General features: G+C 35.2%; 1 protein-coding gene across 2 annotated transcripts in view; it reads left to right on the forward strand.

The window, feature by feature from the left end:
* Positions 1-14,161, forward strand: part of CAPN7 (calpain 7) — a 41,823-nt gene that overhangs the window by 18,589 nt on the left and 9,073 nt on the right. The window contains exons 10-18 of one of the 2 annotated variants that reach the window (XM_015068475.3): positions 1,220-1,366; positions 2,670-2,776; positions 3,685-3,805; positions 8,087-8,231; positions 8,356-8,455; positions 8,781-8,916; positions 9,454-9,529; positions 13,023-13,168; positions 13,946-14,008. In XM_015068475.3, the coding sequence (XP_014923961.1) occupies positions 1,220-1,366; positions 2,670-2,776; positions 3,685-3,805; positions 8,087-8,231; positions 8,356-8,455; positions 8,781-8,916; positions 9,454-9,529; positions 13,023-13,168; positions 13,946-14,008 (1,041 nt within the window). The remainder of the gene's footprint in view (positions 1-1,219; positions 1,367-2,669; positions 2,777-3,684; positions 3,806-8,086; positions 8,232-8,355; positions 8,456-8,780; positions 8,917-9,453; positions 9,530-13,022; positions 13,169-13,945; positions 14,009-14,161) is intronic. The other variant, XM_053221468.1, reaches the window with a different exon arrangement.

Raw genomic sequence — 14,161 nt, forward strand, 5'->3', positions numbered from 1 at the left:
AGAAAGTTTCAGAAAGTAACAATGAGCTAATGACTACCAATGCTTAAACTTTAATCTGATAGTTTTTAATTGATTAAAAAAGAAAAGGAAATCAGACAAAACTAAATCTGTTAGGTCACAAGAGTTTATATGTATAGTCATAAGTTCAGATCTAAGAAGTCTTTAGAATTATGTTTTCCTTTATGAAATATATATGCAGTTTTAAATTACACTAGTTTCTTTAAGAACTGTGAACCTGTTGTGATAGCCTGGCATTGTTGGGATTCTCTAGCTCTTGTCTACTCTGAAGTCTGTGGATCAATATTAGCATTTCCTGGGAACTTACTAGAATTGCAGAATTTTAGGGCTCACCTTGAACCTACTGGATGAGAATCTGCATTTAAACAGTCCTTTCAGTTTGAGAAGCTGAGTTGTTGTTCAGTGGCTCAGTAATACTCAAATTTTGGTGTGTATAGAAGTAGGTGCAGGGCTTGTTAAAACAGATTTTTGGGCCCCACCCCCAGAGTTTCTGGTTCAGAAGTTGTGGGTGGGGCCATAATTTGCATTTCTAACAAGTTCCCAGGTGACACGGATGCTGCTGAGAACACCCTTTGAAAACTGCTGCTCTAGCTGATTACTTAAAATTATTGAGAATGGTTTTTCTGAACTGTAATCTTTAACTCCTTGTTTAAAGAATCTTTGAAAATGTAGTTCCATGATTCTCATATTAGTGTTAGATCGAAATTCTTCCTATCCTTGTTTCCCAAATCACTTTATAATGTGAACTAGAAACTGTATTTGTGGTGATCTCTTCCCTTATTTAAATATATTTTTTAGCCATAATATTCTACTTTTACAACTGAACATGAGTCTTTTTCTAGGTTTAGGTTAAAGGTACAGATAGTAATAATATTTTTACCTTAATAGTGAAGCCCTTTTGTAATTATTTTAGATAGAATGTACATTTCTAGAATCTGTAATAATTTTGATGGTAGATCCATTTAACCAGTTGGCTCAAAGGTATCACCTGATAGGGAGATTAGCCTGTAAAATTGAATAAAGACATATATGTATAACATTTTATAATTGACCAGATTCTAGAAATTTGAAACTATCATGATCTTTATAATAGTCATATTGTGCCTTTGTTTCATCTGTATGAAAGGTATTTTTTTCCTTGATAGGAAGGATTTTAAGATATTTTGTACCACCTAAGGAAATTAATGTTCTCTTTCTCCAGGTGATAATTGATGATCAGTTACCTGTTGATCATAAGGGAGAATTGCTCTGTTCTTATTCTAACAACAAAAGTGAATTATGGGTTTCTCTCATAGAGAAAGCATATATGAAGGTCATGGGAGGATATGATTTCCCAGGATCCAATTCAGTAAGTAACAGGATGATCCAGACAGACTTATACTATCCAGTATGACTATTTTGAGAGATTATGGAGGATATGTTTGTTTAAAGGAAAGTAAAACAATATTAACTCCTGAAAAATGCTGATCCAATTCCCCTATTAAGGTAGTACTTATTTTCTTTTACAAGGATAGAGCGTTGTAAAGACTCAGTATTCAGGGAAGCTTACAATATATGTCTCCTGTCCTGTTGGGATACAAGACCGGTTAGATACAGTGTACCTTTCCAAAGAAGTCTCTTTAGATCAAAGGATGTGTCATATTGTCATCCTTATATATATATATATATATATTTTATATGTCATTGTCATATTGTCGTATTTTATATGTCATTGTCATCCTTTATATGTCATATTGTCATATTGTCATTTATATGTCATATTGTCATCCTTACATATATATATATATTTTATAAATTCACATTCAAGGAGTTTCTTGTTTCTTAATTTTTCCCAATCCTAACACTACTTAGCCTATAAAACAAGGTGTGTGCCAGTGTCCTTTAGTTGTATGAGGTAAACTGGGCTTAGATTAGTCATGTTAGTATAACTTTGAATTATGGCACTAACCAGCCTGGAGCCTTAGAAACGGTATTTAAGCACTCTTAGCCTCTTTGCTTGTCTAAAATATGAGGATAACCCCCACCTCGCAGAATTGTAAAGACTAAATGAAATAATGTATGCAAATCATCCATTGTTCATAGCTGGTTAGTTTCCCTGCCTGGTACAGGCCTCCTTCACTCTCTGGTTCTTACAATGTTAGGCAGAGAATGTATAGGTGATAGGTAAATGAAATATGATGTTAAAATTTTTTCTCAGCCTGCATGCTCAATTGTTCTGTCCTTCAAATATTTTCAGTTTAGCTTTCCAATTCAGTGCCTTTTAATTTACCCAGCATAGCCTAGAAAATGAGAATATATGTAAATCATTAGGAAAGTGACTCTCACAAGTGAGTCACTTTAGTGAGTACTAAATGGTGAATGACAGTCACCATCATTATTAAAGCAGCTCTTTCCTGTTACATGTTTTGAGTTTTCATCATACTTACCAGTAAAATAATTCTTGCATTCAGGGAAAGCAACAGAGATTATAAGGAATAGATAAACTTGTGCTTAAATCCAAGTAGGAATTTGGGTTAAACAAGAAATTTATTAGTGGTAGAAAACAGCTTACTACCCTCTGATTTATTCTATCGAAATCATTATATCAAATTAGTGGGATTTAAGAGTCTGGCAACAACATAGACACTCCTGAAAATGTGTTTATGTTACAGAATATTGATCTTCATGCACTGACCGGGTGGATACCAGAAAGGATCGCTATGCATTCAGATAGCCAAACTTTCAGTAAGGATAATTCTTTCAGAATGCTTTATCAAAGGTAAATATACTCATATTCTCTCTCTCTCTCTCCCTCCCTTCCTTCCTTCCCCCCCCTCCCCCCGTTTTTTGGTAGTTAAAGAGTCTGTTTTAAAACTTTATGCCTTATTTATAGAGGAGATATTGCAGAGGAAACATTATTAATTACTTAGAGAAATTGTGATTTTATTTATTTTGTTTTTGGTTTAAGTAATCTCTACACCCAGCATGGGGCTCGAACTCAACAACCCTGAGATCAAGAGTCGCATGCTCCACCAACTGAGCCAGCTAGGCACCCCGGGAAATTGTGTTTCTAAAATAGAGTTCACTTTATGTACTTGCTACGGCCAGCCCTCAGTTATCCTCACTGATGGTTACAATTAATCCAGATTATAAATAATCCCAAAACATTTGAATCTGGAATATGTCATATGGACAACTTGTTTTGTACTTCCTAAGTACCTACAATTTGAGGGAAGGTGGAAAAAGAGAAGTCTGAGAATATAAAGAGGAAGGTAGCTTAAGCCTTAAAAGAATGATCCACATGTAAGGACTGGAAAATTGTCTATACAGTACACATTCATTAGTTAAACTAGAAAACTTCAAAGATCTCACAAAATGTATTTCACATCTTCAACTTTATTTGTAAATCATTTGAAAACTTAGCATTTACTTTCCTTCACTGATAAGTTTCTACCTAATAATTGACTAAAACTGGAGGAGAGTGGGGCAGTATGATAATTTATCTGCTACATTGTGAAATACAAATGTACTTCCTGTTCTTTGAAGGGTGTCGGGAATAGCCCATTTTAGAAAAGATTTCAAATTTGCGGAAATTTTCATGTAAACCTTGAGACTAAAGGAAAGATAGTGTGATCTGAGGTTACAGAAATGTTTTCTTTAATTATTTCTCTGTTGGGGTCATTCCAGATTTCACAAAGGGGATGTCCTCATCACTGCATCAACTGGAATGATGACGGAAGCTGAAGGAGAGAAGTGGGGTCTGGTTCCCACACACGCATATGCTGTTTTGGATATTAGAGAGTTCAAGGTTTTGCTTTACATTTTTTCCTCCTTTCTCTTACTTAATAGTAAGACATTGCAAGGATCCCTAATAGTATAATAGACTTTTGAATACTGACAAGTCAAGGTTTGGATGAAGTTTTAAAAATCATTCCGCCTATGTTCCATTAAATAATTTGACCTCACCATTGGAAATTATGAAATCAAAAGATGGGAAATGTAATGACAAGGACAGATACTGATGACGAAACAGACATGCTGTATGCCTCTTTTTATTGTTCATAAAAGTAAAGGGTTGAGATAAATACACAGCCCTCAAGGTTCCAGACTATACTCTGGCGTTAGGGTCAGTCATAGTGTTAGGCTGTAGAGCATGGTAGATTTCAGTAAATATTTGTGAAAGGACAGAAAATAAGAGAGTGTCTGTGAATAATAAACATGCCATTGGTTTTGCAAATGTTTCTCTTCCTAGTTGCCCTCACGTATTTCAGACCCTGGCCCTGTGCTCTGGTGTTGGAATGGTTGACTTCATTACTTCTCAGGTTATTGATTAGTTATTTTCAACTGAAAAATAGGTCTGTTCTACGGATTAGAAAATACAAAGATTACAGGAGGATTCATTTTCCCTGATGTTATATAGTACCTGAGCTATGCAGTCACTAGAAAGTTTAACTAGCCATGTGCTCCACTTTCCCCTGTTTCAACTTACAGAAGGAAGTAGTTATCAATCAGTAATGACAGTGTTCCACTGTGTATTTATTAGATTGATCTTCTTAGATGACACAGGCAATTATATGCAATTATATGAATTATGAAGGCAATAGGGACCTGCTGCAACATTGTTTTTCAAGTCTTTATAGTCTCAAGGCTTTCTAAATCAGCCACTCGTGTATCCCTAACCATACTGTGTAAAATTATGTATTCCTTTAAAAGTAGCATAAAATTTGATGACTTAAAGCAAAAAAATTAAAAATATATGAAATTGAATAAGTTGAGAGCTTTGTGTTTTAGAAATGTGATTTTCCACAAACATCAGTCAAAACATTAGGAATAACAGTTGCTATTATTTAGTACTATGTGTATGTTATTTTATTGTTAAAACATCCTGATAGGTGATCAATAGTGAGGTAATAGTAAGATAATTAAATTTAGATAATGAAAGTCAATATGGAAGTTTAATCTTGAATTTGAGGAAATTTTCTGTGAAGATTATATCATTTACAAGGCTATTTTTCTGATTGTTCAGAGGAAACTAGACAGATAACATGCTTATGAGAGAAATAGGCATCTATGGTTTGACCTGAAAACAAAACATTTAAAAATTTGCTGAATGTCAGTAAAGAATTTCAAATAATAGCCTTTTAAAAAAATCAGAAGCATTATTCACATAGTATCAGTTCCACATGGCAGTTATTTCGTAGAGATTAAGGCATTTAAGAGCCTGTGTAGATGGAGTAAACTGTGGCCCCAAGACAGGTTTCTTCACTCTGTTCATATGTGTGCTTTATGGTCATATCTTAATTCTGTGCAAATCCCTGATCAAAAGCGGTATTACCCAGCTTGAGCAGACATCTCACCTTGTGGAGTTGACCCTGCTCTCCTTTTGCTTACATGAACTCTTTGTAGTCAGTGTTGATCTTTATCTAAAGGCTTCTTCATGTGTTAAAATTTTTAGGGGTTTTCTCTAGTATCTTTGATTGGTTATACATTTGGTGAGTTTCCTGGGTTCATCATTTTCATGTTATTTTTGCTGTCTGTATTTTGAGATCATTCCTTAGTTCTGACTTGTATTTGAAAATATTTCCAGGGGTGCCTGGGTGGCTCAGTCAGTTAAGCGTCCAACTCTTAATCTCGGCTCAGGTTGCAATCTCGTGACCTTGAACTTGAGCCCTGCATTGGGCTCCATGCTGACAGCGCGGAGCCTGCTTGAAATTCTCTCTCCCTCTCTCTCTGCCCCTACCCTACTCATGTTCTCCCTCCTTCTCTCTCTCTCTCTCTCAAAATAAACTTAAAAAAAAAATATTTCCAAAAATATTTCTCTCCTTGAGGCATAAATTTCTAGAACCTCTGTTGTGCAGGTAGACCTAATCTTAAACTAAAGCTACTGCCAATCTTCTATCATTTGTGAGTTTCTTCATTAAATAAGATTTTATTAACACTTGTGTGAAAATGTTATCCTTTTTGTTTGTCTCTAACCAGCTTGAGTTTTCTAAGATCTTTTCTAAGATCTAAGACTTTAGTCTCAGCAGTCCTTTGGGTCATTTTTTTTGTCTCCTCCTTAAGGTGATATTCCATAGTCTACTATGAAGATACATCTCGGTCTCAGCCTGCTGTCTCTAAGTGCAGCAAGTCTCACCAAGGGATTTCTGAATCCATCCACGACGTTGCATTTGCTGCCACGTGGAAATAACTTTGAAAATAGGACGTTTCATCATAAACCAGATCCAGATCCTTTTTTAGTCTAACATTTCTTCCCCTATTCAGGGCCTCTGACTTGTAGGCTCTCTATTCAAACAAAATCTATAGCTATATCTTAGTGTCCTTGAATGTCAGTGATTGCTCAGACCTGCCCCAGAAAAGCTTAGCAGCAATTTCCTCTCTTTTATATTCCTTTTTAAAGAAGTGTTAGACTTCTGGGGCACTTGTGGCTCCGTTGAACGTCTGACTCTTGATTTCCAGCTTGGGTCATGATCTCCTGGTTTACAGGATTGAGTGCTAGGTCCAGCTCTGCACTGGTAGCGCTTGGGTACTGCTTGGGATTCTCGCTCTTCCTCGCTCTGGCCCTCCCCCCACTTGTGCACTCACGCGCTCTCTCTCAAAAACTTAAAGTGATAGAGTTCTGAAATAAGGCACGTTTCCTGTTTATGTAGAACTAGGTTTAATGAAAAAAATAGTAGTAAATTAGAGTTAAATATCTGTGTGGCAGGGGCAAGAGTGGACAAGTGGTAAGAAAACACTGAGAAAAGGAATTTGAAGATTCCTTAGAGGAATGAGTCTTATGTCTAGAAATCACATCTATCCCAGGCTATGATTTGCCACATTTAAAAATAGGAGAGGAATGTGTTTTTCAAAAACGTCCCCCAGTTTATGACTTCATTAGAAAATTAATACGATTTCCTAATTTGACTGCCTGAAATAAGACAAATACCCTTCTGGATTTACAAGCTCTTTGGATTTTCTGAGTCCATGTAATCAGTTCTGTAGACATACCCAGTATTTGTTGAGCACTTACCATAACCTTAACGCTTGGTTTTATAAGCTCAGTGGAGACTTTTGAAAAGGACAATAGTGTTACCATTTCAGGGAGTGTACAGTCTCACTGGGGAGTCAAGGCTGGTACATTTGCACAAGTAGGAAGCAAGATACAATGGGAACTTATTTGTTTTAAACTAAAGTAATACGCAGTGTTAGCACTAAAGTGTTTAAAGAAAAGGTAGTAATTAATTAAAAGGAGAAGAAAACTGATTGCTAAATATTTTGCATACATTACTTCATTTAATCTTCACAAGAGTGTTCTAGGAAACATTGTAATTTTTATTTTACGTGTGAATAAACAAATGCTCAGAGAGAGAGTAAATGATCCCCACCCAAGGCCCATAAAACTGATAGAGCTGGTGTTTGGTCCCATTTCATTCTGACTCCAAAGTCCATGTTCTTTTCCTCTTCACTGCTTCAGTCTGCACTGAGAGGGTCAGTGGAGGAAAAAGCTAAGGAGGACCTGACAGGATCTGAAGGGAGGGTGGTCACAAGGGATCAGAAAGGGCCTTCTGGGGAAGGGAGACAGCATGGTAAATCCCTTTCGACGTAAAACTGAATAAGGATTATTTGTGGGAATTTTGTGAGGAAAGACTAAGTTAGAGCCAAAGATACATGGGGTATGAATACTGGAAAATAAAGTGGGGCCAGAGCAGAGTAGGCTTTGAAAGGATGGGAAAGTCTTGATGCTCTAAGGCAGCACCATGCAAAAGAACCTCCTACCGTGATGGAAATATTGTGTATCTGGGCTGCGCATTAACTGCTAGCTGCACGTGGTCCTTAAACACTTGGAATGTGGTTTGTGTGACTAAGGAGCTGATTTTTAAATTTTAAAAAATTTTAATTATCACCTGTGGTTAGTGACTACCATACGGACAGCATAGCCCTCAGGAATAGGTAGCCATTTACAGTTTTTGATCAGATGTGTGACCTAGTGAAAGTGTTGATTAAAGAATATTTCAACTGGATTTGGAAGGAAAAGTGTTCAAATATAATTAATTAAAAATAGGGTAAAACTCTTTTGCAACTTTATCTCCTGCTTTTTTATTAATAGGGGCTGCGATTTATCCAACTGAAAAATCCTTGGAGTCATTTACGTTGGAAAGGAAGATACAGTGAAAATGATGTAAAAAACTGGACCCCAGAGTTACAAAAATACTTAAACTTTGATCCTCGAACAGCTCAGAAAATAGACAATGGTAAGTATCTTTAATTTTAATACCATTTGATCTTTAAATAACACGGTTTCATAATATGAAAGGTATTTATTCAAGTCATTTATCATTAAGATATTTTATGGATTAACAGACATCTAATTTTCAGGAATATTTTGGATTTCATGGGATGATCTCTGCCAGTATTATGATGTGATTTATTTGAGTTGGAATCCAGGTCTTTTTAAAGAATCAACATGTATTCACAGGTAACTTTTTTGCACATTTCAGAATATGCTTTATGGTAGTCTCTACTTTTTTCATATATAAGGATTCATTTATGAAGGATTAAGTTATATATATATTATATCATTTATGAAGACCAGCATTCTTTTTGCCATGCCCACAGATGACTGCCACGTAATTAGTTATTTTGTTTATGTATTTCTCAGTTATGCCAAAAAATTTTCAAAAAATAAAACAAAAATCCTGATAACTTAGTTGTATTAGAGACACAAAGCTTTTAAAAATAGTGTTCTACTTTAGCTCAATGAGAAATTAATTACTACTTTCTTTGTTGACTTTATCTTTTAGTACTTGGGATGCTAAGCAAGGACCTGTGAAAGATGCCTATAGCCTGGCTAACAATCCCCAGTACAAACTGGAGGTGCAGTGTCCACAAGGGGGCGCTGCAGTTTGGGTTTTGCTCAGCAGACACATAACAGACAAGGTACTGATCCCTTCCTTATATATCTATCCCATACAGAAACTTTAAAAAATGTAATTAGACCAATGTGAACAAGACATGTAATTTGATCACCAGCCTGTTTCATTTATGTAAGTGGCTTGAAAATAGTGTAGTATTAGGTAAATGTTTTCCTCTAAGGAAATTTATATACTTACAATCTTGTTCAGAAATCATCTTTGAAGAAAAATGGGAGTTTATGCTTTTCAGTGAGGGTTTTGAGGTTGATTATATATGCTTTAGGTCTTAAGAGTATTAACATTAAAATACTCTGAAGGGGGTTTGGAGATGTTAAATCATTAGGCCTGATTCTGTAAAGGGAAACTACTATAATCTTAATAGCCTTAGTCTTGTTTAATGTATTACTTTATACAGTGTAGTCATCCTTGAAATGAATTTAATTCAGAGAACATTTTTTATAGCACTAAGTAGCTTAAATGCTCTGAAAATTTGAATTTTCTTCCCACTTAAGAGCATTGTGAGCCCGTTTTCCTAACTACATTGGATTCTTTGTACTTTTAGGATGATTTTGCCAATAATCGAGAATTTATCACAATGGTTGTATACAAGACTGATGGGAAAAAAGTTTATTACCCAGGTATGTTTGGTAGACAAACATTCAGACAAACAATTGAAATTTTATTTACCTGATTACATTTAAAATGACACGCTTTACGTAGATAATATGCAGAAATAATAATGCTGATAGACTAACAAAAACCACTCATACAGACGAGGTGGTATTTATACTACTTTTGTGTTTTGTTTTGATTTGTTTTTAATTTAGAGACCTCAGGAATTTGGGATTCCTATATTCTTATATGTTGCTGTCAGAGTTTTATTTCTAAAACTAATATCTTTTTCTCTGATCAAAAATTCTGTGGTTTTTCCCTGAACTCCTGGATAAAATCTAAGCTCTTTGGCATGGTTTATAAGCCTTTTGATATTCTGACCTTAACCTTCTTGTCACCTTTTATCTCATGCCGTAGCTTTTCACAGTACCCTCAGTGAGGTACTGGCTACTCCTGAACATACCATGCCCTTGTTTCCCCTCTTTTCATACAGTTTCTTCTCCTAAGGATCTCTCTCCTCCTTGTCCTCTACCCATTTTTTTTCCTTTTACCCTAGTTTGTGTAATGAACATGGGTAATATCCAGCTTATATGTTACTTCTCTGTGATAACCTTTCTGCCAGGCAAAGTGAATCTTTCCCTCTGCAGGACTCCTGAGGCATTTAACATGCTGTGTTGAAACCACTTTGCTTTCACATTTTAAAAAAAGTTTATCACATGTTAAATGATAGGAACTGTTAGTTTATGTTCTTGTTGGAGAAACAGATAATAAGAAAAATACCAGATAGTGATATGTGTGTAAAGAGATAAATGGGGTCATGTGTTAGTGACTGGTTGGTTGCTTTGGTTAGGTGGCCATGGAGGGCCTCTTTGGGAAAGGATAAGAGGAACCCTAAATGACAAAAAGGAATCAGTCATGTAAAGAAATCGAGGGAAAAGCATTACAGGCAGAGGGAAGAACAAATACAAGGACTCTGAAATGAGAAAAAGAAACAGAAAAAAGACCAGTAGGCCAAGGGTGGTGTGATATCAAGAAGTCAGAAAGATATGCAGGCTCAGATCACATGATGTTCTGTAAGCCACAAGGATTTGGATTTCATTCTCAGTGTGTTGGGAAATCTTTGGAGGGCCTTGATCAGGAAAATGACTTGATAGAAACTTTTTTTTAAAGAACATTCTCTGTAGAATATATTGGAGGGGGCAAAAAAATAGAAGCAGAGAAACAAATTACATGGTTTTGTATGAGAAATAATGGTGGTTTGAACTTAGTAGAGAAAGAGTGGACAGATTTGGGTTTCAGTAGGATTATCAGGACTTGAGTTGATGTAGGGGGCAAAGAGGAATCAAGACTGATTCCTGTTTTTTGGCTTAATTCATAAAAAGCTGCTGTAACATTTACTGAGAAGGGTAAGAGTTGGTGGGGGTGGGGAGGGACCAGTTTTGTTCTGGAGTAAAATCAAAAGTAAATTTTGTGGTTTTGTTACATTTAAGATATCTATTAGATATGCAAGTGTATAAACTAAGTAAGCAATTGGATTTGGGGGAAGAGTTCTGGGATAAAGTCCTGCCATTTGAAGACAGGACTGTATACACTACCAATGGAGAGAGTTGTAGGTACAGAGATGAACACTCAGAACCTGACCCTGGGATTCAAACATCTTAAAGTTGAGCAGAGGAAGGTTACTGCAAAAAATTAGAACAAAATACCTGATGAAATAGAATAAGGTTTCACATGACCCAAGGAGAGAGAATATTTCATGAGGGAAAGAATGAGCAACTGCATCTGTTGCTATTTTAGAGGTCAGGAAATTTAGGTTAGAGAAGAAACAAATGGACATAGCATCTTGGCAGTCATTGTTGACCTTAACAAGAACAGAGTTGGTGGATAGGTGGACTTATAAGCCCAGTTAGAAGTGAATTGAGGAGAGGCTGGGAGGTAAGGAAGCAATTATTGACAGTTCGTTTAAAAAGGGCAAAGAAATGGGCATTACTGGGGGAGAGGAGATGGAAAGTGGTTTTGTTAAGTCTTATTTAATCAGAGGAAAATGATACTCGTACCCATTACACTGTGAAGGTCATGAGGCAGGCACTGATTCCTATCAGTCAATACCCCTAGATATCCTGGAATGGACAAGGCAGTATGTCTAAGAATTAAAGTTAAACTAGCCAGATTTTCTATTCATATGTTGGCCACTATACAACCAAAAAAACAAATACTGTGGCTATATATTCTTAGCATTAAGATGTTTATATATAGGCTTTCGACCTTCAAAAATATTTTTGTTACTCTTTTTATTTGGATTCTCTTTTTCTTTTTGTTTTTTTTAAAACAATGCTCCCTCTTACATATAATGATACTGCCTTTTCAGAAAAGAGTACTTTCTGGTTTATAATTTTATTTTCATCACAACAAGCTGAAGAAAATTTTTAAAATACTCTGAAATTGTTTCTCATTTCACAGAAGAGTAAACTGAGACATAGAAAGGTTAAAAACCTTGTCCAAGATCACAGATAGGCCCTTTTTCTCTTCACTAGATCACACCACTGTGAGCATTAGAGACTTTGCCTGTTACAGATAGATAGTAAAATGTTAGTTATTTCAATAGATTACATTATAAATATTCAGTGTTCCTAAATAAGCTAAGTGATATAGCATTGATTTTAAATGACATGTACTAATTGACATGCATGAAATGATTCTATTGCATTGGCCTTGATTGAGGAGACATCAGAGAATATATTCGTAACATTGTTTGTAATAGAAAAATACTGTAAATAATCTGTCAGACTGCATAACTAGATGGGGGTATATATAAGTCATTCATATAATGGAATATCATGCAGGCAGTTTTAAAAGGAATAAACCGTATCTGTGTAGAACAATATGAATCTTAAAAACATGTTGAGTGCAAAATGAAAGCTTAAAATAAGACCTATGCTGTCCTTTTTTTAGATATATGCCCACAGAAATAACATTCACTCATTCATTCATTTTTAGGGATGTGTGTGTGTTAGCGTCTGAAAAGCCCACTAAATCCATCAGAGTGGAACAGAATAGGACTAAGGGTGGTGTTTAAAAGGGACTTTGTTTTATAAAGAATCTAGTATGACAAAAAGTGTTATTCAGTTATGAATGGTGGGGAATATATCTGTTGGTGGGAAGTATATTTTTATATAGTTCTTTGCATCTTAAAACATTTCCTCAAAACAAAACAAAGCAAAGCCAATCTTGACTTTAAAATCCCGTTAGAGAAAAATGCTACATAAGGCTTACTAGGGATTATTTTATACCTCATTGAATGTATTCCAAAAGATTCCTTTTACTTACTAGAAATTATTTAAAGTTTTAAAGTGTTTAATTACAAAGTTTTAAGTTGAAATTTAAATTCTCTAGTAGCATTATATTTTAAAGATTGAATCAGTTGGGGGGGTCCATCCATTTAATTTTTTTCGTATCATGAATTATAAAACTTAAATTTAAAAACTACAGAAACTAAAGCATAAACCTACTTTTCTGTAGGTGACCCACCTCCATATATTGATGGCATTCGAATTAACAGCCCTCATTATTTGACTAAGATAAAGCTGACCACGCCTGGGACCCATACCTTTACATTAGTGGTTTCTCAGTATGAAAAACAGAATACAATCCATTACACTGTCCGGGTGAGTAAACCAACATACAGTGACAGAACACGATAATATAAAGTACATAATATGCTTGGCCTCATAAGTGGGATTAGCTATAGAAGAAGTTTATATCTGAAAATTGATTGTCCTCTATAAATTTGTGTGTTTATCTGTATATCAGTTCAGTATTAAATTATGCTTCCTGCAGAAAGTAATGCTTTTGAAAAGTAATGTATTTTGAGTGAACATTTTAGTTTTCAGAATAATAATTTAGTCCTAAGGTAATGTGGTATGTTGGACTAATAAGTTCTATTTCAGATCAAGCAGTTAAAAACTTCTTTAACCTCTTTAATACTTTCATTGAGTTAAAAAACACGACTTTGAACTTAGTGAAAGGAAATCAATTGCTTATAAACATACTGCTATCATGTAGCTGGGAAGGTTATTTTAATTTTGTTCTGCATAGGCTGTTTTCCCATACATCAGTAAGGGAGCTCAGTTTGAATAGATTTTTAGAGACATTGGGGAACTGCTTCTACCCCTTTATTCTTCAGATGCAGAAACTGAGGCCTAGCGAGATTGTCCTGAGTCAAACACACAGAAAGCCAGGACAAGAACCCCAGCTGTTCAGTTCCCAGTTCATTAAACCTGACTTGATAACTAGGCTGTGTACAGAATCATGGCTTTTATGTATGCCAACTAAGTTTTCAGCCTTCCAATATATTCTTTTATCACTTTGGTATTTTTATAAGTATACACTTTATCAGTACAATAAACTTTTTTCTTTTTTCAATCACTTTTTTTTTAATCTAGGTATATTCAGCCTGCAGCTTTACTTTTTCAAAGATTCCTTCACCGTACACCTTATCAAAACAGGTAAGAGAATTCTTTCTCTGGGTCATAATCTCAGAAAAATCTTAGAATTCCCTTGCCTTTTTCTCCTTTTCTCACTTTATCTTTCACATTTAACAATTAAACATTCTGAACTTGACAGTAACACAAGGGAAATGTAAGTAGCCTGCAGTCTGG

The sequence above is a fragment of the Acinonyx jubatus genome, chromosome C2 (assembly GCF_027475565.1).
Source record: "Acinonyx jubatus isolate Ajub_Pintada_27869175 chromosome C2, VMU_Ajub_asm_v1.0, whole genome shotgun sequence".
In the NCBI taxonomy this organism is placed as follows: Eukaryota; Metazoa; Chordata; class Mammalia; order Carnivora; family Felidae; genus Acinonyx; species Acinonyx jubatus.